At 46.9% G+C, this 22,956-nt stretch overlaps 1 protein-coding gene across 1 annotated transcript; it reads left to right on the top strand.

Moving 5' to 3' along the window:
• Positions 1 to 7,920: 7,920 nt before the first annotated feature.
• LOC126075456 (keratin, type II cuticular Hb6) lies at positions 7,921 to 14,380 on the top strand. The gene is made up of 9 exons (XM_049883211.1): positions 7,921 to 8,286; positions 9,086 to 9,294; positions 10,096 to 10,156; positions 11,133 to 11,228; positions 11,431 to 11,595; positions 11,859 to 11,984; positions 12,262 to 12,482; positions 14,040 to 14,071; positions 14,196 to 14,380. The coding sequence occupies exons 1-9, from the start codon at positions 7,921 to 7,923 to the stop codon at positions 14,378 to 14,380; spliced, it is 1,461 nt and encodes a 486-aa protein (XP_049739168.1).
• Positions 14,381 to 22,956: the final 8,576 nt, after the last annotated feature.

Consider the following 22,956-nt stretch of genomic DNA (forward strand, 5'->3'; position numbering starts at 1 on the left):
GAGAGGGATGTAGGCTTGATCTGCATGGCCTTGTGGCTGAGAATTGGAGGAAGTTTTCAGCATTTGATATCTGTTTGGTGTATTGTAATTACCGCGATAGATTGTTTTATCTTCTTCTTATCTCCACTTCTACAGAGCAGGTTCTAGAAAAATTATCTCATAAAGTACAGAGGTTTGAATTAAATTGAAGAGAAGAATGTTATTGTTGTTAGTTGCTGTCGAGTTAATTCTGACTCATGGGGACCCCATGTATGCAGAGTAGACCTGCTCCACAGGGTTTTCAAGGCTGCGACCCTTCAGAAGCAGATTGGTAGGCCTCTGAGTGGGTTCACATCACCAATGTTTTGGCTAGTAGTTGAGTGCTTAACTGTTTGTGCCACCCAGGGCCTCCTTGAAGAGAAGAATAGAGAAGTGAAATGACCCTGTAGTGGTTGCGCCTTAGGGGCAAAGGCAGGTGAAGCAGTCTTGGGGAAGAGAAAAAGAGTGGGGTTGATGGGAAAAGAGAAAACAGCAAAAGAGAGTCGGGTCAGGAGGCAGGACTCTGTGTGTTTGTGCAAAACATTCAGAAGTGGCACCCTGTGACAAGACAAATGTTGGGGTCAAGGACTGTGTCAGCCATCTGGTCATCCAGAAAAGGGTATGGCATGGACTGTCACTTTACATGTTTGAGGTAGCCAGACCAGCACTCCTGAGGCTCTTTGTACCCTCATCCTCAGTTCTGGGCACTGCCCACAATTGAGCAGGGGTGCCCCCAGCAAGCCATCTGGTTGGGTGTCTGGGGAACAGTGCTGAGTCAAGGTTCCTCTCACACACACTTTAGCTTGTCTACCAGTGTAACTCCTTATAAGAACGATATGTGTAAACATGAGCAAATTACTAATGGCTGGCCCTTGCTAAGCAATTTTAAAGAAACAAGAAGCAACTTAAGGGAAGATATAAAGAAATTCAAATGTGATACCATTTGCACTAAAATTCAAGCATTATTAATTGCTAATTTTTTAAAATAATTTTTATTGTGCTTTAAGTGAAAGTTTACAAATCAAGTCAGTCTGTCACATATAAGCTTATATACACCTTACTACATACTCCCACTTACTCTCCCCCTAATGAGTCAGCCCGCTCCCTCCTTCCAGTCTCTCCTTTCATGACGATTTTGCCAGTTTCTAACCCTCTCTCCCCTCCCATCTCCCCTCAGACAGGAGATGCCAACACAGTCTCCAGTGTCCACCTGATACCAGTAGCTCACTCTTCGTCAGCATCTCACTCCTACCCATTGTCCAGTCCCTTCCATGTCTGATGAGTAGCCTTCGGGAATGGTTCCTGTCCTGGGCCAACAGAAGGTTTGGGGACCATGACCGCCGGGATTCCTCTAGTCTCAGTCAGACCATTAAGTATGTTATTTTTATGAGAATTTGGGGTCTGCATCCTACTGATCTCCTGCTCCCTCAGGGGTTCTCTGTTGTGCTCCCTGTCAGGGCAGTCATCGGTTGTGGCCGGGCACCAACTAGTTCTTCTGGTCTCAGGATGATGTAGGTCTCTGGTTCATGTGGCTCTTTCTGTCGCTTGGGCTCTTAGTTGTCGTGTGACCTTGGTGTTCTTCATTCTCTTTTGATCCAGGTGGGTTGAGACCAACTGATGCATCTTAGATGGCCACTTGTTAACATTTAAGACCCCAGACGCCACATTTCAAAGTAGGATGCAGAATGTTTTCATAATAGAATTATTTTGCCAATTGACTTAGAAGTCCCCTTATTAATTGCTAATTTTTGAAGGTTTAAAAGGAAATCCAACCTGTAAGTTTCCTTAGAGTAAAAAAGCTTGGGGGGAGGGATGGAGGGAAGATGAAAAGGGAAGACTTGGCAGCATTGCCACTATATGGCTTTGGCTCTGCCAATGTGTACTTTCTGGTAGCTAAGATTGTTTTTATTGTGAAATATGTCATACACATAAAAGAATGTATAGGTAGTATACCTACCACATTTAGAGAGAAATAACATATGTGTAGTTTAGGGGATTCCTATGTGCCTCCTTCCGATTGTACCCCATTCCTTCCTGGCCCATGAGTGACCCCTTTCTGGATTTGTGTTAGTAATTCCCTTGCTTTTCTTTACAATTTTATAGCCTATGTAAACCAAAAAACCAAACCGACTGCCATCAAGTTGACTCTGACTCATAACGACCCCATAGGGTTTCCAACACTGGTAAATCTCTAAGGAAGCAGACTGCCACGTCTTTCTCCTGTGGAGCCGCTGGTGGTTTTGAACCACCGACCATTTGGTTAGCAGTTGATCGCTTTAACCACTGTGCCATGAAGGTTCCTTCTAATCTATGTATGCATCTCTAAATGATACATTGTTTAGTTTTCCAGTTTTTGAACTTCATATAAATGGAATCATGTTGTATGTATTCTTTTGTGTCTGGTTTCTTTTGTTTATCATTGTTTTCCGTAGCTTTATTGTATTCATTTGCTCTGTGGACTAATTGTACGAACATACTACAGTTTATTCAACTTTCTACCCTGATGGCTTCATGGTTGTTTCCAGAATTCTGTACTATGACCAAAAGTGCCATGAACATTCTTTTCCATGCCTCCTGGTGCATTTGTGCAAGAGTTTTTCTAGGGTATATGATTTTTTTTTTAAATTATGCAAGTAGTACATGTTTAGCATAGAAAAGTATTTTATGATTATTCTTCTAAGCTTAAAAGATAATGACACTTCTTGAGCACTTCATTAACTCATTTAATTTTTAATTTAGTTAACTCATTTAATTTTCACAACTACCCTCTGAGGTTGGTTTTATTATTCCAGTTTTACGGATGAGGAAACTGAAGCTTAGGGAGGATAAGAAATTTGCTTATGTTGTGCAGTTTGGCACTCATAACTGGGTGTGTATGTTCCCAGTAAAAAGGATGAGTTTGTCTCATTGCACTCCCACCTATCCACTGTTGGCCATCAGTAAAGGAATCACAGTAGGTGGTATTTATATATAACATAAAAACACTCGCTTGTTCATCCCCTCCCTCTAGATCCCTCTTTGGGGTACTTCAAGGTGCTCTCAGGGTTTAAGGGCAGAGGATGGAGAATTCACCCTTGTCCTTTTTGGGAAGCTCCTATTTTTAAGAGAAAAGCTGGACGTGTACCAAGATCATGAACAAAAATGCAACCCCGGCAACATACCAATGAGTACAAATGCTTTGTTCATGAATATATACGAAGGGCTTGGCACATAGTAGATGCTTAATAAACATTTGTTGAATGAATGAAATGAGTACCAGTTGCATATTAAGTGCTGAGTAATGGAGCCATCAAAGCTTGGTGGTTAATTGTGCAAAGCTTTCTGGTAGGGTGGGGTGGGAAGGGGGTGAAGACCAGATGAAGCATGCCAGAGGGTGGCCATTCCTGGGGATGGGATGGGGAGGCATTCTTGGCTGAGGCCTGAAGGAGGGAAGGAGATGTGTCCTTGACTGAAGAGAAGTCCTTGACCTGAGCTGTGATGGGATTGTGGGGAAAGCCAGACAATTTGGGGAAGAACCCTGAAAGCCTTGGGCAGAGTGGAGACCGGGGGTAGGGTTGGGGAAGGAAAGAGAAAAGAGGATGGGGAGGAAGATTTATAGGGAGAAGGGAGCTAGGGGAGATGCTGTGGTCTCAGATTCTATTACTTTCAGAGCAACTTAGAAAAAAAAGGAAAGGAGACTTGGCTGGGAGGCAAGGAGAAAGGGAGGGAGAGGAGATTGGGAAGACAGTGAAGAGGAGGGAAGCGGAAGACTGGGGGAAAAGTGGGGAGAAGACCCAGGGGAACATGGTGAGGGGGCCCTCTGGGTAGAAGAGCAAAGGCGGAGGAGGTTGATGGGGGGAGGGACGCAACACTGAAGGCCAGTCATAGACCTGCTCAAAGAGGAGGGCAGCCTTAGCTCCAGCTTTATGGAAATTAGCCTTCCCAAGACAGGAACGTGGGTGGACAGGCAGGGCCCCAAGCTGTTAATCAGCAGGTCAGCTGGGTTAGTGGGATGGGCCTCACCAGGGGCCGGGTTCTTGAGTCAGGCCCCAGCCCCTCCCAGGCTCCCCACAAGAGGCTTTGGTCCTTTTGTCCAATGGGACTTCCTTCTGGTGGTTTCTGAGGAGGCAGAGCTCTGACTAATGTCTTTCAACTCACCAACCCAAATGTCCTGGGGGGCTGGACCTGAGGTCAGCTCCCGCATCAGCAATGTGAGTGCTGTGTAGACAGCCACCCTCCCACTCCATCAATTTCCTCCACTGGAACCTGGCCTGCACCTGATTTCTGTAAACAGGAAGCATGCACTGCGATGTTATAAATGGCACGGCTCCTTGGATACCTGCAAGCCCAGCATGGAGATGTGTTGGTGTTCTCCAGATGTAGAGCTCACAAGCTGTCTCCCAGCCAGCTGCACAGAGCAGAGTCCCAGGGAGGACACTGGCCCTGCTTCCAAGGCCTCCATCCTGGCTGGCTTTCCCTCTCCTCTCCACCTTCACAGCGTCTCATGATCCTTCCACTCCTGCAAGTCCCTCAGAGGCCCCTGCTATCCACCCCTGGCTCTGTCTCACACTTTCCCTCTGCCTGAAATACCTCCACGTACATCTTTTCACCAACACTGCCTCCTTACTAAAGACTGTCTCATCCTTTCCAGGAAGCCTTCCTTACCTTTCCCATCAGGCTGGCTGTTTTTCACATTGCCCGAGAATGGACACTTTCAGCAGACTTTGCATCCCTGGGCATCTGATGATACATTCTCAAGGCAGCCTTCTTTAGACTTCTGGCCTTTCTCAGGAATGCGGGTCTGTCTTCCTTGCCAGACTAGAAGCTCCAGAACCCATATGTCATTACGGCCCTCCTCCCTCCAAAATTAAGACAGGGCTCAGCATATCATTCACTGAATCTCTGAATCCCACAACTGGAAGATGTTATCTAGTCTAACTGATCACCCAGCTTGGGGAATCTGCCTTAGAACATTCTACATAGCAGCAGGATGAAGTGAGCCTTGAACAAGAACTTCCTAATGTTAAACCACATGTTTTTCCTTTTCTTTCCAATCACCCCTTGAAGGGAGATCCGCTTGGGCCCAAAGAAGAGAATCTGATCTCCAATCTCTTATTTCTCTTTTATATGAAGCTTCCCTAAGCAGGAGAGATGCCACAAGTTCCTTTAGGAAACCATGATTACACATGTTCCAACTTCCATCTGTCCAGCCGCAGTGAAATATTGCCTTCTCTTGCTCCCTTTGGAGCTTCATTACGCATGGATGGATTATTGAGGACATGTCTCCACCTTCAACCCTGGCTATTGGCCAGTCAGAAAGTTTCATAATCAGTCAAAAAGCAGGATGAGTAGGCATGTCATTGTTTGATTTATGATTGAGGATTTCTGATAAGACCAAGTAAGAATTACAAAATTGTGAATTATTCAGTTTCCAGACCTTTTTGATTATCCAAGCCTCTCTTCTCACCTGTAGAGTGGCTGTCCAAGAATTCATGACATTTTCCGTTTTTCTAAAAGGAGAGATTCAGGTTGGGTTTTCCCTGGCGACAATTAGGCTGGAGTGGTGAGTCAGGGAGGGACATTTGTTTTGGGCCCTTTTTCAGGATAAGAGGGAATAACTACAGCTCTTGGGCTGGCCCCATAGTGGAATAACAGTAGATAACATTTATTGAGCATTGCTGTGTGCCAGGTGCTGTGTTAAACATTGTCTATGGATTATTACATTTAAATTTTCTACTAGTCCTTTAAGACAGGCGCCATTAGTGAAAACTGAACACAGATAGTTTAGGAATGTGGGTAGGCATAGCTCTACCTCCTCATCAACAATACCTACTAATATTATCACATATTTACAATGTGTCAGGCTCTGTTTTAAGTGCTTTACGTGGTTTAATTCTTTTAATCCTTACAACAACTTTATGAGGTGAGTGCCATTATTATCCCCATTTTACAATTCATAAAATGAGGCACAGAGAGGTTAAGTAACTTGCCTGAGGCTACACAGCTAGAAAGTGGTAGAACTGGAATTCAAAATCAGGCATTTTGGAATCTGGGCCTGTGCTCTTAACCACTATTTCATATATTTAAACTCTTTTTAGTTACAGCCATTAAACCCACCAAACCAAACCCACTGCCATTGAGTCGATTCTGATTCATAGCGACCCTAATAAGAAGTAATTTTACGAAGGACTGAGTACACACATAAATATGCACCACATACAATTAGAGCAAAAAATGTCATGAAACGATAGTTATTCTTGCTAAATATCATTCACCCTGATATTTTCTATTCTGTTCTACTTTATTTGATTTTGTTATATGCTTGATTCCGTTAGTGGGTCACAACCTGAAGTCTGAAAAATGCTGCCCCACAGCCTACTGCCTTTCAATGGCAATACTAAGGCACATGTGCAATATATTTAGGAGTTTACTGAGCATCAGCACATCTCTGTAAATTCCCACAGTAGCATTTGGAGGGAAAGTCTTAACCCAGAAGTGAGGTGCCTTGCCCCAGTCATGTAGAGCTTGTCAGGGGAACAGTCTTGGTTCCTATCCAGGGCTTTTGAGTTCAATGCCCACACTACACCCACCGGATGGATGACTTACACCAATACTGATCTGTTCTGTCATGTTTCAAGGTCACTAACAAACTGTTGTGCAGGGAGCAGAGTTGCAAGGTGTGCATAGCATGGAAAGCAGCAGGGACTCAGGAGGTGATTGCAAGGGACTGGACGCTCTCCTAATACTGCTCTATCTGGCTTTCATATTCTGAGCGCAATGCTGTACAGTCCCATAATAGTGGTGCCCACCCTGGGCCTTATGGACCCTAGAGGAGACAGTGTACTGAGGTGAAATCCAGACATGAAATCCTTGTTTGGGGCCTTGTTGGGCATGGTTTAGCTTTCTTGTGGCCAGAGAGCCAGAATATGCCCTCCTAGGCCTCATGGACACTCTGAAGGAGGAAATGCCTCCTGTTAGCACAAGCTGACCACATTGGTCCTAACGAACTGGCCTATGGACTGGTGTGTGCGCAAATGAGGTGGATGAGTGTGTACATGTGTGAGAGTTTTGAGAAATTGTGTGTAGGAAGACCTGCATGTAAAAGCATGGTGAGAGAGAGGCGGAGAGAGAGGGGAAGTGGGGGAGAGAGGGGAGAAAGGAGGGGAGCGAGAAAGGGGAAGAGAAGGGGAGGGGGGAGAAAGAAAGAGGGAGAGAGGAGGGACAGAGAGAAAGAGAGAGAGAGGGAGAGAGAGAGAGAGGGAATAGACTGAGTGTAAGTGATTTGGGAGCCGGAGTGGGTGTGTTGGGTCTGTGTATGAATGATTAAGTTAGAGGTAGCGTAAGTGTGGCGATTTTGGGTGCATAAAGAGTACCTTAGGGTCAGGGAAACCACCAAGCACACCCCAAGTTTGGCATCGTCTTCTGTAGATCTCTACGCTCGCCAGCGTTCCTGGCCCAGTCCAATCAGCACCATGGACAGCGGCGGTGATCTCATCAAACTGGGCGCAGCTGGAGGAACAGGGGCCCCGCGCCTTCTCCTACCCCCGGTCCAACCTGAGTCACTCCCCATTCAGTCCCCAAGCCCTCAGTTTCTCCATCATTACTGGGGAGATTGAGGTGGGGGAGGAGGGTGATGAGGTGGTCCTTTGAAGAAGAAAATTGTGCAGTTTAGGGAGAAGGGCCATAAACACCTGGCTACATCTGGCCTCAATTAAGTACATTAAGGGATGAGCGACAGCAGTTAAGCAACCCAAGCCCATAAAGACGACTAATTGCTCCTGACCCCGTGGTCGCTGCGCAGTCCGGCTCCCCACATATATAAAAGGCCCACAGAGGTCCAAGGAGGAAACACCTGACGCCTCCACTGCACCCTCCATTAGCACTTCTCCCTCCTCAGAGCCTCCCGTCCCCGAAAGAAGAACCATGACTTGTGGATCTTATTGTGGCCGCGCCTTCAGCTGCGCCTCTGCCTGCGCGCCCCGGGCCGGCCGCTGCTGCATCACCGCCGCCCCCTACCGCGGCGTCTCCTGCTACCGCGGCCTCACTGGGGGCTTCGGCAGCCGCAGCGTCAGCGGGGGCTTCCGCGCCGGCTCCTACGGCCGCAGCTTCGGCTACCGCTCTGGCGGTGTGGCCGGGCTCAGTGCCCCCTGCATCACTACCGTGTCCGTCAATGAGAGCCTGCTCACGCCCCTCAACCTGGAGATCGACCCCAACGCCCAGTCCGTGAAGCAGGAGGAGAAGGAGCAGATCAAGAACCTCAACAGCAGGTTTGCTGCCTTCATTGACAAGGTGGGTGCCCTTGCTCACACTCTTCCTGAACCCTCACCCATGTGCAGGGCTCAAGCTGTGCACTGATGGGTGAGACAGAGTCAGAAAGATCTCTGATTGTGGGCACTCCCACTCTGATGGGAAAGATAGACAGTCAGACAGTCCCCAAAGGGCACTTCCACAAGACCCAGAAAGACACAGCTGAGAGCTCAGATATGCAGAGCTTGTGTAGTAAAAGCGTGACCAGGGTGCTCTGGGGCACAAGCCAGAGTTCAGTTGGAGGAGGAATGAGACTACTGCTTTGGAAACCAGAGAAGTTTCAGCAGCCCGAGGCTGAGTACTGTGCTCTCTCTGGGGGGTGGGGTGGACTGGCTGTCAGATGGAACGGGGAGAGGCCAGGGTAGCTTAGCTCTCCTCTAGATGGCCTGTAACATCTTCTCCCTGGTACTCACCCCCTAGAAACCCATTCTGTGATCTGAGCCTGGGTGCTTTGTCTGTGAGAGTGCCTTGTTGCAGGGTGAAGGAGCAGAGCTCTTCTTCTGGTTCCTGGCCTGCTTCCTGTCACTTGGACTCATCAGGCGGGGATAGTTTAGCTCACCTGAGAACAGGAACTGATGTTCCCCAGCCCTTTGCTAAGTTGGAAAATCCAGACATAGATCATGATCAGGAAATCCAGAAGCTGCCTTTTCTCCCACTGTCTATCTCTGCCTAATCACTTCTGAGCTCCAGGTTTGGGAAGAATTTACCTTAGCACGACCAATCCCAAAGTTGGCTTTAGGGCACCAGAAGTCATCTGACTCCTCCTTCCAACCCATGGCAGGTGCGCTTCCTGGAGCAGCAGAACAAGCTGCTGGAGACCAAGTGGCAGCTCTACCAGAACCGCAGATGCTGTGAGAGCAACCTGGAGCCTCTGTTCAATGGCTACATCGAGACACTGAGGCGGGAGGCCGAGTGCGTGGAGGCCGACAGTGGGAGACTGGCCTCTGAGCTCAACCACGTGCAGGAGGTGCTGGAGGGCTACAAGAAGAGGTGAGTGCAGCAGGGAGTAGGGCTTGGGCATAGGAAATGAGCTGAGGTTAAAGCAGGACATATTTGGATTAAACAATAATAAGAATTTCCAAGGGGGGTGAGTTGTCACACCAGCCAGGTTGACTGTGGTACAGGGCCTTTTCTTTTGTGGAATTCTTGCCCAGATGCCTGCCTAACAGTAGGGCTGTGATTGCCCTAGAGATTTCTCTGTATTACTTCAGCCTTCTCTTCTATAAGCTAAAACACTTCAGCAGCTTTCCCCTCTGAAACTTGGGGGAGGAGGCTTCCATAGCCTCAGGGGCCTTCTTGTCCTGCCTCTTCAGGCTCTCTACACCTGTAGCACCTGGATCAGCTATGAGCCCCAGGGTCACTCGAGAATGACAGGTGCCAGAACTTTGTGTGCCCCACCACCTTGGGTGCTGAGTTTTGAGGGTCCCTTTGCCCTAGAGGCCCCTGTGCCTGAGCTAGGACTGACACCCTGGTCAGGGAAGGCTGGGCTGCACTGTCTGAGAGACATGCGGCTGGGAGCTGAGTCTTTATGTGCCTCCTGAGGGGACTCGGGCAGCCTTGGGAATAGGATGGAGTTCTCAAAAGATTAGCTACCTGCATTCCCTCATTCAAACTGGAGAGAAAATCACAGAACATATCAAATCCAACCAGAAAGGACTTACCAGGGCCGCCAGGGGCCCAGCTGCATTGGGTGGATCCTAGTGTTGCCTCCATCACTGGTACGAAGTACAGGGGATTCCGTGGAGACCTGCCCTCCATGACCTCGCCTCTCTGCTTTCTTATCTGTCGCAGGTATGAGGAGGAAGTTTCCCTGAGAGCTACAGCTGAGAATGAGTTTGTGGCTCTGAAGCAGGTGAGTAACATGGGAGTGGGAAGCACAGACACGAGGGATCTCATAATGACAACCTATTTTGGGGGAGACCTCAAAATGGGGTACAATGACATTTGTAAATTAGGATGGGAAATTCTCAGAGAGTCGGCTCATTGAATGGTGCATCCAGGGCTTCGACAAAGGGCAATATCCTTGAAATATACCCTAGCACCCTATCCTGGGGCACAGGGGGTGGCCGGGTTGACCTCCAATGCCCTGCTCTGCTTCAGAGGTTGTGATCTCTGGCTGGAGTCCCATGGAAGTATGGCTGGTCCCGTATCTCTGTTGAGGAACAATATCCTGTCTAGTGTTCTGGGAAGTCTGACCAAGAGGAAGGGGCACAGTCCCAGGGCATGAGGGAGAATGGAGCAGAACCAGGAGTGGCCAAGTGGAGTCTTGGAGGACTGCTGGGGGGAGAGGGAAGGGGTCAAAGTGGCAGATCTGGGGTATTTACTTTGGTCAGGCTTCCTGGAACCCAAACAAAACAAAACCCACTGCCGTCAAGTTGATTCTGACCCCTAGTGACCCTATAGGATAGAGTAGAACTGCCCCGGTAGGGTTCCCAAGGCTGTAAATCTTTACGGAAGCAGACTGCCACATCTTTCTCCCGAGGAGTGGTTGGTGGGCTTGAACTGCCAAATTTTTGGTTAGTAGTGGAGTGCTTTAACCACTGCACCACAAGGCTCCTCCTTCTTGGAACAGGAAAGGGTGAAAAGGAGTGATGGGAGGTCAAGATGTCTCAGGTAGGAGGGATGAAAGGCTTATGAGCCATCTTTAAGGCAAAAGAGGTTTGTTCTGGGAAGGGGAAGAAGTTGATCAGAAGGTAAAGAGGTGGGATGGAAACAGGAATCAGGGAATTCTTTTCCCCTGGCCTCCATATAGTGGGTTAGAGGAGAAAGGAGTTTGGGGGCATGATCACCAGGGGTCCTTTGAACTCAAACACTCCTCACTCTTTCAGGACGTGGACAGTGCCTACATTCGCAAGTCAGACCTGGAAGCCAATGCAGAGTCTTTGACCCAGGAGATTGACTTCCAGCGGCGACTGTATGAGGAGGTGAGGGAATGTGGCCCAGACAGAAACCCAGCAGGAGGCCTTAGAAGACAGGGCTTGATGGGGACGACAGGGATTTGGGCAGGGGGGTGCTGTCTGAAGGGGCATGGCCTGGGGACCAGGAGGGGCTGCAAAGATTAGGTACAGGCCGTAGTGGATACGGCTGTGGTTTAAACAAGCTTCTACCATCCTCTACCTCTCATAGGAATTCCAGGTCCTCTCTGCCCAAATCTCTGATACTTCAGTCATTGTCAAGATGGACAACAGCAGGGATCTGAACTTGAACAGCATCATCGCCGAGATCAAGGCTCAGTACGATGACATTGCCAGCCGCAGCCGGGCTGAGGCTGAGTCCTGGTACCGCAGCAAGGTGAGTGACACAGGGACACCTGCCTCCTCACATGGCAGTGGGAGAGATCCAAGTATGTGCTGGAAAAGTCTTCTTTAGTTTGGGGATCCTGAAGCCTGAGACACTTGTAGAGGGTCCCTCTCCAGAGATGTGTAAGGGTGGGGCAGACAGCCTTCATTGGGGTGGCACAGGCAGGACTGCGGTGTGTGGTTAAGCAGACTGAGCACTGTATAACCCGCGCAATCATTCCTGGTATCCTGATGAGCATCCCTGCTTTCCCACAGTGTGAGGAGATAAAGGCCACGGTGGCCAGGCACGGGGAGAGCCTGCGCCGCACCAGGGAGGAGATCAATGAGCTGAACCGTGTGATCCAGAGACTGACGGCTGAGATTGAGAATGCCAAGTCCCAGGTATGGGTCAGCCCATGCCCAAGACCAGAGAGGCTGGGGCCTCCCCACGGTCACCCCGCCAGTGTGTGCACAATCTGCATCTCCCCATTCATTCTCCATGCTGTTTACATGACTAGAGTCCCTAGTAGTGGTCACTCAGGGAGACCCAAGGGATAAAGGAGAGAAGGCCCTGTTCCTGGGTTGTTTGTCCCTGGCTGCGTGGGAAAAACCGACAAATCCAGGAAATGGCCAAAGACCCAGGGACCATAACCCATCTTGTTCTCTTCTGGGCCCCCAGAATTCCAAGCTGGAGGCTGCAGTGACCCAAGCTGAGCAGCAGGGCGAGGCGGCCCTCAACGATGCCCGCTGTAAGCTGGTTGGGCTGGAGGAGGCCCTGCAGAAGGCCAAGCAGGACATGGCCTGCCTGCTGAAGGAGTACCAGGAGGTGATGAACTCCAAGCTGGGCCTGGACATTGAGATCGCCACCTACAGGCGCCTGCTGGAGGGCGAGGAGCAGAGGTGGGTACCTAGCCAGTTTTCTTTCCCAACCTTGCCTGGGTTCTCAGTGTGCCCTGGCCCTCACATTCTGGCACCACTCAACTTTTGTTTCCAATCCTCCCTCTCCTGCAACTGGACAGATAATTTCAGTAAGTCTTTGAGTACTGTTTCTATTCCCATCTGAGTCTCACAGACTGGATTTTGGCTTGGAGTCTTTTGCAAACCACAAATCTATCTCTTGGAGTCAGGAGTCAGGCTGAAGTCATCCCTGTCCCTGAGAAGCTCCACTCTAGGCTTGGAGCCACCTTCTCTGGGCAGAACTTCCTTACCTCTGGCTTCCTCAGTTCTCCTCTCACAACTCTTCTAGGCCTCAGCCCTCTAGGAGTTCAGATTTATCCCATAATGATGGCTTCAGTTAGGGGATTTCATCAGCTCACCCTTATCTATTCTAATGATTCCCCTTAAGTGGTCTCCTACTGCAGCAAGTGGGACTGAGATTAAACAGCAGGGATCTTGTCCCTTGACATGGGTATATATGGGAGTATCCAGGGGGCATCCTGTGTGCTGGAGAGATGGGGACACCCAACACACTCAAGTAAATGCATCAGAGAACTCAGAGACACTGGGTATTATTAGCAAAGAATTCTGGGAGGAGTCTTTCAAGCTGAATTTGAAAGTTGGAGAAACACTTGGAGGTAACACTGGAAGCTGATGGGCTCAGCTCTCCATCACACAGAGTCCTTGGAGTGAAGCCAGCAGGAAACCTGGGCATGGGGTGGTTAGATGGTGGGCTCCGGATTTTTCTCTTATCTGCTGCTGATATCCCTTTGCACTGTGATCTCAGGGGGACCCAAGATCGTTTCCCTTAGGGAGACAGTGTTGTGTGGGAAGGACACGTGGGCTGGGCTGGAGTTAAGTGAACTTTGTTATAGCCCTGCCTCTCTCATTGGTTTTCTCCTCTTTGTGGGACTCCGTTTCCCCATCTGTCAAATGGAGGAATTGGTGTAGACAGCCTTTGAGCCTGTTTCAGTTTTGAAATCCCATTCATCACGCATCAGTCATTTACTGAGCCCGCACTGTTTTAGGCACCGCTGGTTCTGCAGTGTGGCAAAGAACAGACCAAACCTCTGGCCCTCTGAAGCCTACGTTCTACTGATACCAATCAGACCAGATTTGGGGAGTTCAGCCTGGTGCCCCTCATATGCATGTACAGTTCAGTGAGCACCAATATAGAAGCAGTAGCAGCTCACATTTCCCAAGTGCTCTCTGTGTGCCAGGCACTAAGCACTTTACATGCATTCTTTGATTTAATTCTCCTAAGTAGAATTGCATGATGAGGAAACCTAAGCTGGGACAGGTTAACATCCTGGCTGGAGATAGCATAGCTAATAAGGGGTTGGAGTGCACAGAACCCACGTGGTGACCAGGAGCTACCTTGGCTTCTGAATTAGTCAGGTGATTGCCCCTTCCCCTCAGCTAGTGCCGGGAAGGACAGCTTTGGTTCTCACCTTCCACCTCAACCTCGTGGTCCAGGGACTTTTCCCCAGTACTGACCCCTCCTTTTTCTTTTCCCAACAGGCTGTGTGAGGGTGTTGGCGCTGTGAATGTCTGTAAGTAGTCCGAGCCCTCCCCCATCTCCAGTGGGGGTGGTCTGGGAGGGCATTTTCACTTGTCGCAGTGCCGCCTGGCTGGGATGTGCCTGATGCATGCCGCTGCCTGTTCTCCCCCATTCAGGCGTCAGCAGTTCCCGCGGTGGTGGCATCGTCTGTGGCGATCTCTACACCTCCAGTACTGCCCCTGTTGTCATCCAAGGCGTCTCCAGTGCCCCCAGCAACAGCAACGTGGTGGTGAGCACCACCAATGCCTGTGCCCCCTCCTCTGGGGCCAGTGCCTGCCGTGTTAGCTGTAAGAGATGCTAGGAGGCTGCAGCCTCAGCGAGCGGGCGTCACTGTCACCCTCCACCCAGCCAGGACCTCATGCAACTGGAATGCACCTCCCGCTGCCACAAGCCCTGCCAGCCTCCCAAGAACCAGTCGCCAGATGTGTACTTTCTCATACCCTGTCTATCTGCTCCCCTCTGTCCTGGGGAGGCTGGGCCTCTTTCTGTAGCCTTTCCCAGTAGTCAATTTGTTGTGTTGATGACTCTGTTTTTCTTCCATCTTCTGTTATTTGCTCCTGCCTGATACCTTCGCTCAAGCTTGGGGGAAGAGGGCGGGCCCCCCCCCAAATCTCCCTGTCTGCTCCTCCTGAAATCTGCCAGCATGCTTCTGCCTGTGGAATGGAGATGGGGAACATCGATGGTGGTTTTTCTGTAACTCTGTGGGGGACATGATCTGTGAGAAAGGAGAGTGCCCCCACCCTTCCAGGGCTGTCTGCAGAAGCTTCTAGAAAGCCAATGACTCAACTGCATGTTTGCCTTTGTTTCACTCTGTGTTTCCAATAAACTAATTGTAGCTAATCAAACCTGGTGCCTCAGAGTCTTGGAAATGCCAGTGCTTCCCTGTGATAGGTAGTCCCTGCCAGCGATTTCCTCAGGACCTCTCCATCTCCCTAGTTATTTTTCAGTAGGTGAAAATGACTGCAGTAGATGCTGCCCATGTGGCCTTGAGCAACACAAGCCTTGGCGTAAACAACGGAAGGCTCCCGGAGGCAGGGAATCTTGTGGGGGTCAAGGACTAACCTAGACCAAGGTTTCCTAACTTCAGCACTATTGACATTTTGGGAAGAATAGTTTGTTTGTTGCAGGACTGTCCTGTGCCTTGCAGGATGTTTAGAGACATTCTTGGCCTCTACCCACTAGATACCAGTAGCACCACCCCCCAGTTGTGACAACCAAGGACGTCTTTAGATGTTGCCAAATGTCTTCTAGGGGTTCTCAGCGGGGCGATTTTGCCTCTGATAGGCATTCCCGGAGGGGGAAACTGCATGAGGAAAGGTGTGGAGGTAAGAATGAAAGACAGGCATGTGAGAAAGGCAGAGTGGGGAGAGGAAGAGCATTGGGATGAGTGTCAGGAGGATTGGGTTTCTAGTTCAGAGTCCTGTCTTGTATCTGCCATTTAACAAATGTGTGACCATGGGCAAGTAACTTCCACCCTCTGAGCTTCAGTGTCCTTGGCTGTAGAATGAGGGAAGTTGGACAGTATTCGTAAGGTCCCTCCCAGATCTCTAAGTGAGACAATGTGTTTGAAAGGGTTTTGTTAATGCAGCCCCATGGATGAATGCTGGTTTAGCCATTTCCTAGTTCTGTAATTGTGGGCAAGTTACTAATTCTTGCTGAACTTTGGCTTCCTCATTTGTAAAATGGAAGAGTGCTACACTGCTGGATGGTAGGGAGGTATTCAGATATGCATTGTTGCATAACAAACCATTTTGAAAGGTAGAAGCTTAAACCAATAAGTTATTTTTTCTCATGATTTTGTCAGTTGACAGGGAAGTTCTTCTTTAAATGATGTTGTTTAGGTGCTAGGATGGCTGGAAGTTCGGAAATGGCTTTACTCACATGGCTGGATATAGTACTGGATTTGGGACTCAGCTGGGATGGTTGGCCAGGGTGTATCAGTCAGGGTCCAATCAGATGACAGCAATTTGAGCAGAAGTTTAATATAAAGAATTATTAACTGTGACAGGGAATTGGAGTAATGAGGAATTGGTTGATAAAAAACATAAGCTCTGAATAATATAGGTGCTGCAGCTATAAGGAGCAGCTCCTACCCCTAGCCCTGAGATAGACGACCCAAGGAAGAGGACCCCCCCTTTGGCTGAGATCCAGAAAACTCATGGCTCATGGTAGACAAGTCACTATGGTGCTGTACTGGCAGAACTTACTAGAAACTCATCCTCTAGAACTTATCAGGAATCTACTTTCTAGGCTGATAGGGAAAGCTGTTCAAGGAGAGATGCCTCCATCCCAAAGCCACCTGAGAAAAGTACTGGGTTAGGTGGCTGGCCACAGAATGGTGCTGACCACTGGGCTCTGCTTGATCTGTAGGAGCTGGGCATTGTAGGAGCTGTCTGCCTTGCAGGAGCTGAGTGCTGGAGAATCTGTTGGTGCTGTAGCAGCCTGCCAAGAGGAGCACACTGTAACCAGGAAGAAACAGTGCTCTCTACTGACAAGGCTTAACATCGTGCCAGTAGACAAATGAAAAATATTTAATGGGCCCACCTCCACTTTCACTGAGCAGGCAATGAAGGATAATTTTGGAGCTGAGAAGCAATACTTTGATAACTGGTATACAGAGACCTTGGTTTTTTTCCATACAGGCCTTTATCATGTGGCTACTTGAGTTTTCTCACAGCCTGGTGACTGGGGTCCAAGAGGAAGGAAAAAAGAAGCAGAAGCTGCCAGTACTTTTTTAGGTCTGATCTCATAAGTCCCAGAAGGTCACTTCCACTGAATTCTGTTGGTCTAAGCATTTTTTTTAAGCAGGCACAAGGCTAGCGCAGATTCAAGGGTAGGGGAAATAGGCTCCACCCCTTGATGGGAGGAGTGGCTTACATGTACAGAAAGGGAAGGAACTGCTGGCGGCCACTTTCGGAGACTAGCTTCCATTGTTCTCTCTCAGACAACAATAATTCATATCCCTCCCACATGTGCCTACCCCCTCCCAAGATCTCCCAAAGTTTTATCCTATTGTGGTGGTGTCAGCTTGAAGTTCGGGATCTTGCCATTTAGATCAGATCCAGGTGCAGGTGAAGCTTTTTTGGTGCAACTCCTCCATTATGATTTATCTCAATATGAAAACCTTTGAATTAGAAAGCCAATTTTCTGTCCCCCCAGCACCGATCATGCAATGGTGAGGAAGGGATAGAATAACTACAATAGGCAGTTCTATTTAGAAGGAGGGAAAATTGAAGACACTTAGCAATCGCTGATTTATAACTATTCTAAATAAAGCCAGACATACATTGCCAACTCCTCCTGTTCTACGGGCAGGGATTACATTTGATTAGGGAACAATTTCATTTTCTGGAAGTAGTTCTCCTTGGCCTGTGGCTCCACCTTTTGAAATCTTGGCTCTACCTTCTGGGTCATCCTTCTTCTTTCATGAGGAATGGCCCATGCTTGCAGCTGAGTGGAGTAGCTTTCTTAGCACGCTTTCTGTCTGTAGGAGGTTGAGGCTCAGAAGTCTGTTTTCTGTTTGAACTATCTCTGTCCCTTTTAGTTAGAGCTGCTATAATTCCTTCAAAATTTCTGTGAGTTTCTGACATCAAATTATAGTAGACTTTATTAGTCAGAAGTCCTACCCACAAATCTCATTGAGACAGGCCTCTCTCAATCTTGGGCTTAGAGTTATGATGCTGTGGGATAACATCCTTAATATTCTTAGAGACCCTATAGTTTGGCTGACAGGGTCTAAGAAGCCTGTCTTTTCCCTAGAAGACTCTTTGTCAGCTGAGTGAGTCTATGAGACTCTAAATTAAATCTTTCTAAGATCTTAACAAAGGGTCTTATATACACTCTTGATCTGGCATGACTTAGCAGCAGCATTCTGAATTTAACCTTTGCCCTGAAGCCATTTCTCACTTTGATTTCGTTGACTGAAAAGCTCGGTCTTTGGCCCTCTGTAATCAAAACCAAACCCATTGCCATTGTGTTGATTTCGACTCACGGAGACCCCATGTGTTACAGAGTAGAACTGTTCCACAGTGTTTGCTTGGCTGTGACGTAACAACAGCACATAGCCAGGTCTTTCTTTCGTGGTACCACTGGGTGGGTTTGAAGCACCAGCCTTTGGTTTAGTAGTTGAACATAAACTGTTGGCATTGTCTGGAGACCTTGGGCCTCTATAGTTCCTCTAAATTGTAGTCCATTTCTCTCTTGTATTTTATCACAGGTGGCTAGAAAAAACCAGTTGGCATATGCAGTATTCTGCCTGGAAATCTCCTTAGCCAGATACACATGTTCATTAGATGCCCTTTCGATTTTTGATGTTGCTAGAGACAACAGTATTGCCAAACTTTCCACCATGACGTAATGTGGGTTGTCTTTTCTCCAGCATCTAATATGATGTCCTTGTTGTCCCGTTTTCACTAATTGATTCTCTGAGGACATTCAGACCTGTGCTTGATGCCTGGTCCCAAAGCCAATGTTTTGGTTTAGGTTTTGTTACAGCAGCATCTCACTTCTAGGTACCAATTTCTCTTCCAATGATCTATTGCTACATAAAGTGTATCCCAAAACTTAGTGGTTTGAAACAACAATATTACTTTTCATGACTGGGTGGATTGACTGAGAGATTCTTTTGCTTCATATTATTGTCTAGGGCTCTGGGATAACTGGAAGGTCCAAAATGACTTTATTCGTATTAGTATTTGGTATTGGCTACCTGTTGGGGGCTCAGCGGGGGCTGATGGCCTGGGGCCTCTGTTCTTCTCCATATGCTGTCAATCCTCTTGAGGCCTGGGTGCAGCAGCCCCAGAAGGTCACTTCTACCTCTATTGGTCAAAGCAGTCACAAGGCCAGACCAGATTCAAAGGGTGGGAAGATAGATTCTACCTATTGATGTAAGGAGTGACATACAAAGAGAGTGGAGAAATTGTTGGAGGCCATCCTCTGGACTACTACAGAAGGGTTAAATGAGACAACATGAATAAATGTTTATAGTATGGCACACAGTAGATACCAAAAATTGGTATCTATTCTTATAATAACCACACCATAACAGCACAGTATTCCCAGTCTCTGCATAGCAGGAGGCAGTGTTGGATGGAAGACTAGGGTCTGGAAGTCTGGAGTCTTAGGTTCTTATCCTGGCTTTGTTACGAAGAGTGTGTGGTCAAGCCACTTCACCTTTCTGAACCTCAGTTAGTTTACCCATGTATTGGGCTGATACCACCAGGTCACTGAATGAGCAAGGACTTTGGCCAGTGTGAAGAGCAAGGCAGATACTGAGGGACCATTATCTGAGTATTGCCACTACCACACCTGGCTTTATCTCTGGCTTGCCAGCCCAAAGGGACCTGATGTCCAGATAGCTCATATTTGTCAAAAGCCGGTAGGAAACTCCCAGGGACAGGGCCACCTTTGGGAATGGTCTTCGAGGGAGGAGGCAGTTGGGTATCTGTGAAGGGTGGAAGGCCTCGTTAATTGGCCCATACCATCTACCTCTGTAAGATGATGGGAAAACCTCCTTGAAGGGAATGTGAATGAGAATGGCCTTGGATGAAGAAAGTTTTATGAGGTGGAGTTGGGGTTAGGGTAGGAAGGGACAATAGAGGAGAGTATAGAAAAGAGTTCATTTCAAGCTTTTAGAAGGCTCTGAAGAGCAGGCCCTCAGTCTCCCCTCAGCCTTACTGAACTCCTTAGAGCTCCTGGATGTTTCCATGATCCTTCTCAAACCCTACCTCTTTTTTGTGTTGTTGCTATTGCTGTTAATTCTTTTTTTCTCAATTTTATTGTGCTTTAAGTGAAAGTTTATAGTGCAAATTAATTTCTCATTTAAAAATTTATACACAAATTGTTTTGTGACATTGGCTGCAATCCCCACATTGTGTCAGCACTGTCCCCCTTTCTCTTTCCGCCCTGGGTTCCCTGTGTCCATTCATCCAGTTTTCTTGTCCCTTCCTACCTTTTAGTCTTTGCTTTTGAGCAGGTATTGCCCATTTGGTGTTGTATACTTGTCTGAACTAAGAAGCACATTCCTCATGTGTGTTATCGTTTGTTTTATATAGGTCTGTCTAATCTTTGGCTGAAAGGTGGACTTCAGGAGTGGCTTTAGTTCTGAGTTACCAGGATGTCCGGGGGTCATAGTCTTGAGGGTTCCTCTAGTCTCTGTCAGACCAGTAAGTCTGGTCTATTTTTTGTGAATTTGAATTTTGTTCTACATTTTTCTCTTTGTTCAGGACCCTCTACTGTGATCCCTGTCAGAGCTGTTAGTGGTGGTAGCCAGGCCCTATCTAGTTCTTCTGGACTCAGGCTGATGGAAGTTGTGGTTCATGTGGTCCATTAGTCTTTTGCATTAATATTTTCCTTGTGTCTTTGGTTTTCTTCATTCTCTGGACTGGATGGGACCAATACGTGTATCTTAGATGGCTGCTCGCAAGCTTTTAGGATCCCAGATGATACTCACCAAAGTAGGATGCAGAAAATTTTCTTTATGAACTATGCTATGCCAATTGACCTAGTTGTTCTCTGAGACAATGGTCCCGAGTCCTCAGTCCCTGTAATGTGGTCCCTCAAGATGTTTGGATGTGCTTAGGAAGCTTCTATGACTTTGCCTTGGTCAAGTTGTGCAGATTTTCCCTACATTGTGTGTTGTCATTCCCTTCACCAAAGTTATCCCTTGTCTACTATCTAGTTAGTGACTTCTCATCTCCACTCTCTTGTAGCCATCAAAGAGTTTTTTTTTTTTCCTGTGTTTAAACCTTTTCCTAGGTTTTTATAATAGTGGCCTCATACAGTATTTGTCCTTTTGTGGTTGACTTATTTCACTCAGCATAATGCCCTCCAGATTTATCCATGTTGAGAGATGTTTCTCAGGTTTATCGTTGTTCTTTATCATTATATAGTATTTCATTAGAAACCCTGGTGGCCTAGTGGTTGAGAGCTATAGCTGCTAAACAAAAGGTTGGCAGTTTGAATCCACCAGGTGCTCCTTGGCAACCCTATGAGGCAGTTCTACTGTGTCCTATAGGGTTGCTATGAGTATTCCGTTGTGTATAAGTACCATAATTTGTTTATCCATTTGTCTGTTGACAGGCACTTAGTTTGTTTTTATCTTTTTGCTATTGTTAATAATGCTGCAGTAAACATGGGTGTGCATATGCCTATTTGTGTGATGGCTCTTATTTCTCTATGATAGATCCCTAGTGGAATTGCTGGATCATATGGTATTTCTAGCTTTTTAAGGAGGTGCTGTATCATTTTCCATAGTGGTTGTACCATTTTACTCTCCCACTAGCAGTACATGAGAGTTCCAATCCCCACGTAACCTCTCCAACATTTGCTATTTTCTGTTTTTTCGATTCCTGTCAGTAATCTCGGCGTGAGATGGTATCTCATTGTAATTTTGATTTGTATTTCTCTAATGGCTAATGATCGAGAGCATTTCCTCATGTGTCTCTTAGCTGCCTGAATGTCCTGAATGTCCTCTTTGGTGAAGTGTCTGTTCATTTCCTTTGCCCTTTTTTTCATTTACTTGTCTTTTTGTTGTGGAGGTTTTGAAGCATTCTATAGATTTTAGAGATTAGATCCTTGTCAGATATGTAGTAGCCAAAAAATTTTCCCCAGTTTTAGGTTCTCTTTTTACTCTTTTGGTGAAGTCTTTTGATGATCATAAATGTTTAATTTTTAGGAACTCCCAGTTATCTAGTTTATCTTCTGGTGTTTGTGTATTGTTAGTTACCGTTTTTATTCTATTTATGCCACGTATTAGGGTCCCTAGTGTTGTCCTTATTTTTTCTCCCATAATCTTCATTGTTTTAGGTTTTATATTTAGGTCTTTGATCCATTTTGAACTAGTTTTTGTGTATAGTGTGAGGTGCGGGTCCTGTTTCATTTTTTTCTTAAGATGGACATCTGGTTTTGCCAGCATCATTTGTTAAAGAGACTGTCTTTTTCTTTTTTAATGGACTTTGGTCCTTTGTCAAAGATCAGTTGGCCATAGGCGGATGAATTTATGTCTGGGTTCTTGATTCTGTTCCATTGGTCTATGTGTCTGTTGTTGTACTAGTACCAGGCTGTTTTGACTACCATAATGTATAGTAGGCTCTGAGATGAGTTAGTGTGAGGTTTCCTATTTTGTTCTTTTTCTTCAATAATGCTTTGCTCATCTGGGGCCTCTTTCCTTTCCATATAAAGTTGGTGATTAATTTTTCCATCTCTTTAAAGAATGCTGTTGATATTTGGATCAGGATTGCATTATACCTCTAGATTGCTTTGAGTAGAGCATTTTCACAGTGTTGAGTCTTCCTGTCCATGAACATGGTATGTTTTTCCATTTCTGTAAGTCTCTTTTGGTTTCTTGCAATAGTGTTTTGTAGTTTTCCTTGTATAGGTCTTTTATGTCTAGAGTATTTTATCTTTTTAGGTGCTATTATAAACATTTTGTTTTCCTGATTTCCTTTTTGAAGTTCTCTTTCTTGGTATATAGGGGTCCAACTGATTTTTGTACGTTGATCTGGTATCCTGCTACTCTGCTGAATTGTTCTATTAGTTCTATTAGTTTTCTTGTGGAATGGTTTGGGTTCAAACTCTACCGCTTCATACGCTATTCTCTTTGTCTGGAACACATCTCTCCCTTCCAGTTAACTCCTTATTTAGGTTCAGTTTTTGCTGTAAAATATAAGCTTCATGGGCAACAGTCATCTTTGACTATTTTCTTCACTTTTATGAACTAAAAAAAAAAAAAGAACTCAAGCTCCTATAAAAGTACCTGGTACATAGTAGGTGCTCAATAATTATTTGTTGATTGGATAAATGAACTCCTACTCTTCCTTTAGGTCTAGTTTTAATATTAGTTTTCAGGTTAACACTCCTCTGATAGTGCACCAGGGG

This window comes from Elephas maximus, chromosome 4, assembly GCF_024166365.1.
Source record: "Elephas maximus indicus isolate mEleMax1 chromosome 4, mEleMax1 primary haplotype, whole genome shotgun sequence".
Taxonomy (NCBI): Eukaryota; Metazoa; Chordata; class Mammalia; order Proboscidea; family Elephantidae; genus Elephas; species Elephas maximus.

What these genes read in the sequence shown, in the direction of transcription:
- LOC126075456 (XM_049883211.1), top strand. Translation starts at nt 7,921, where the DNA reads ATGACTTGTGGATCTTATTGTGGCCGCGCCTTCAGCTGCGCCTCTGCC. An exon ending in CTGGAGGGCTACAAGAAGAG is followed by an intron (nt 9,295 to 10,095) that starts GTGAGTGCAGCA and finishes TATCTGTCGCAG; the next exon opens with GTATGAGGAGGAAGTTTCCC. An exon ending in CTGGAGGGCGAGGAGCAGAG is followed by an intron (nt 12,483 to 14,039) that starts GTGGGTACCTAG and finishes TTTTCCCAACAG; the next exon opens with GCTGTGTGAGGGTGTTGGCG.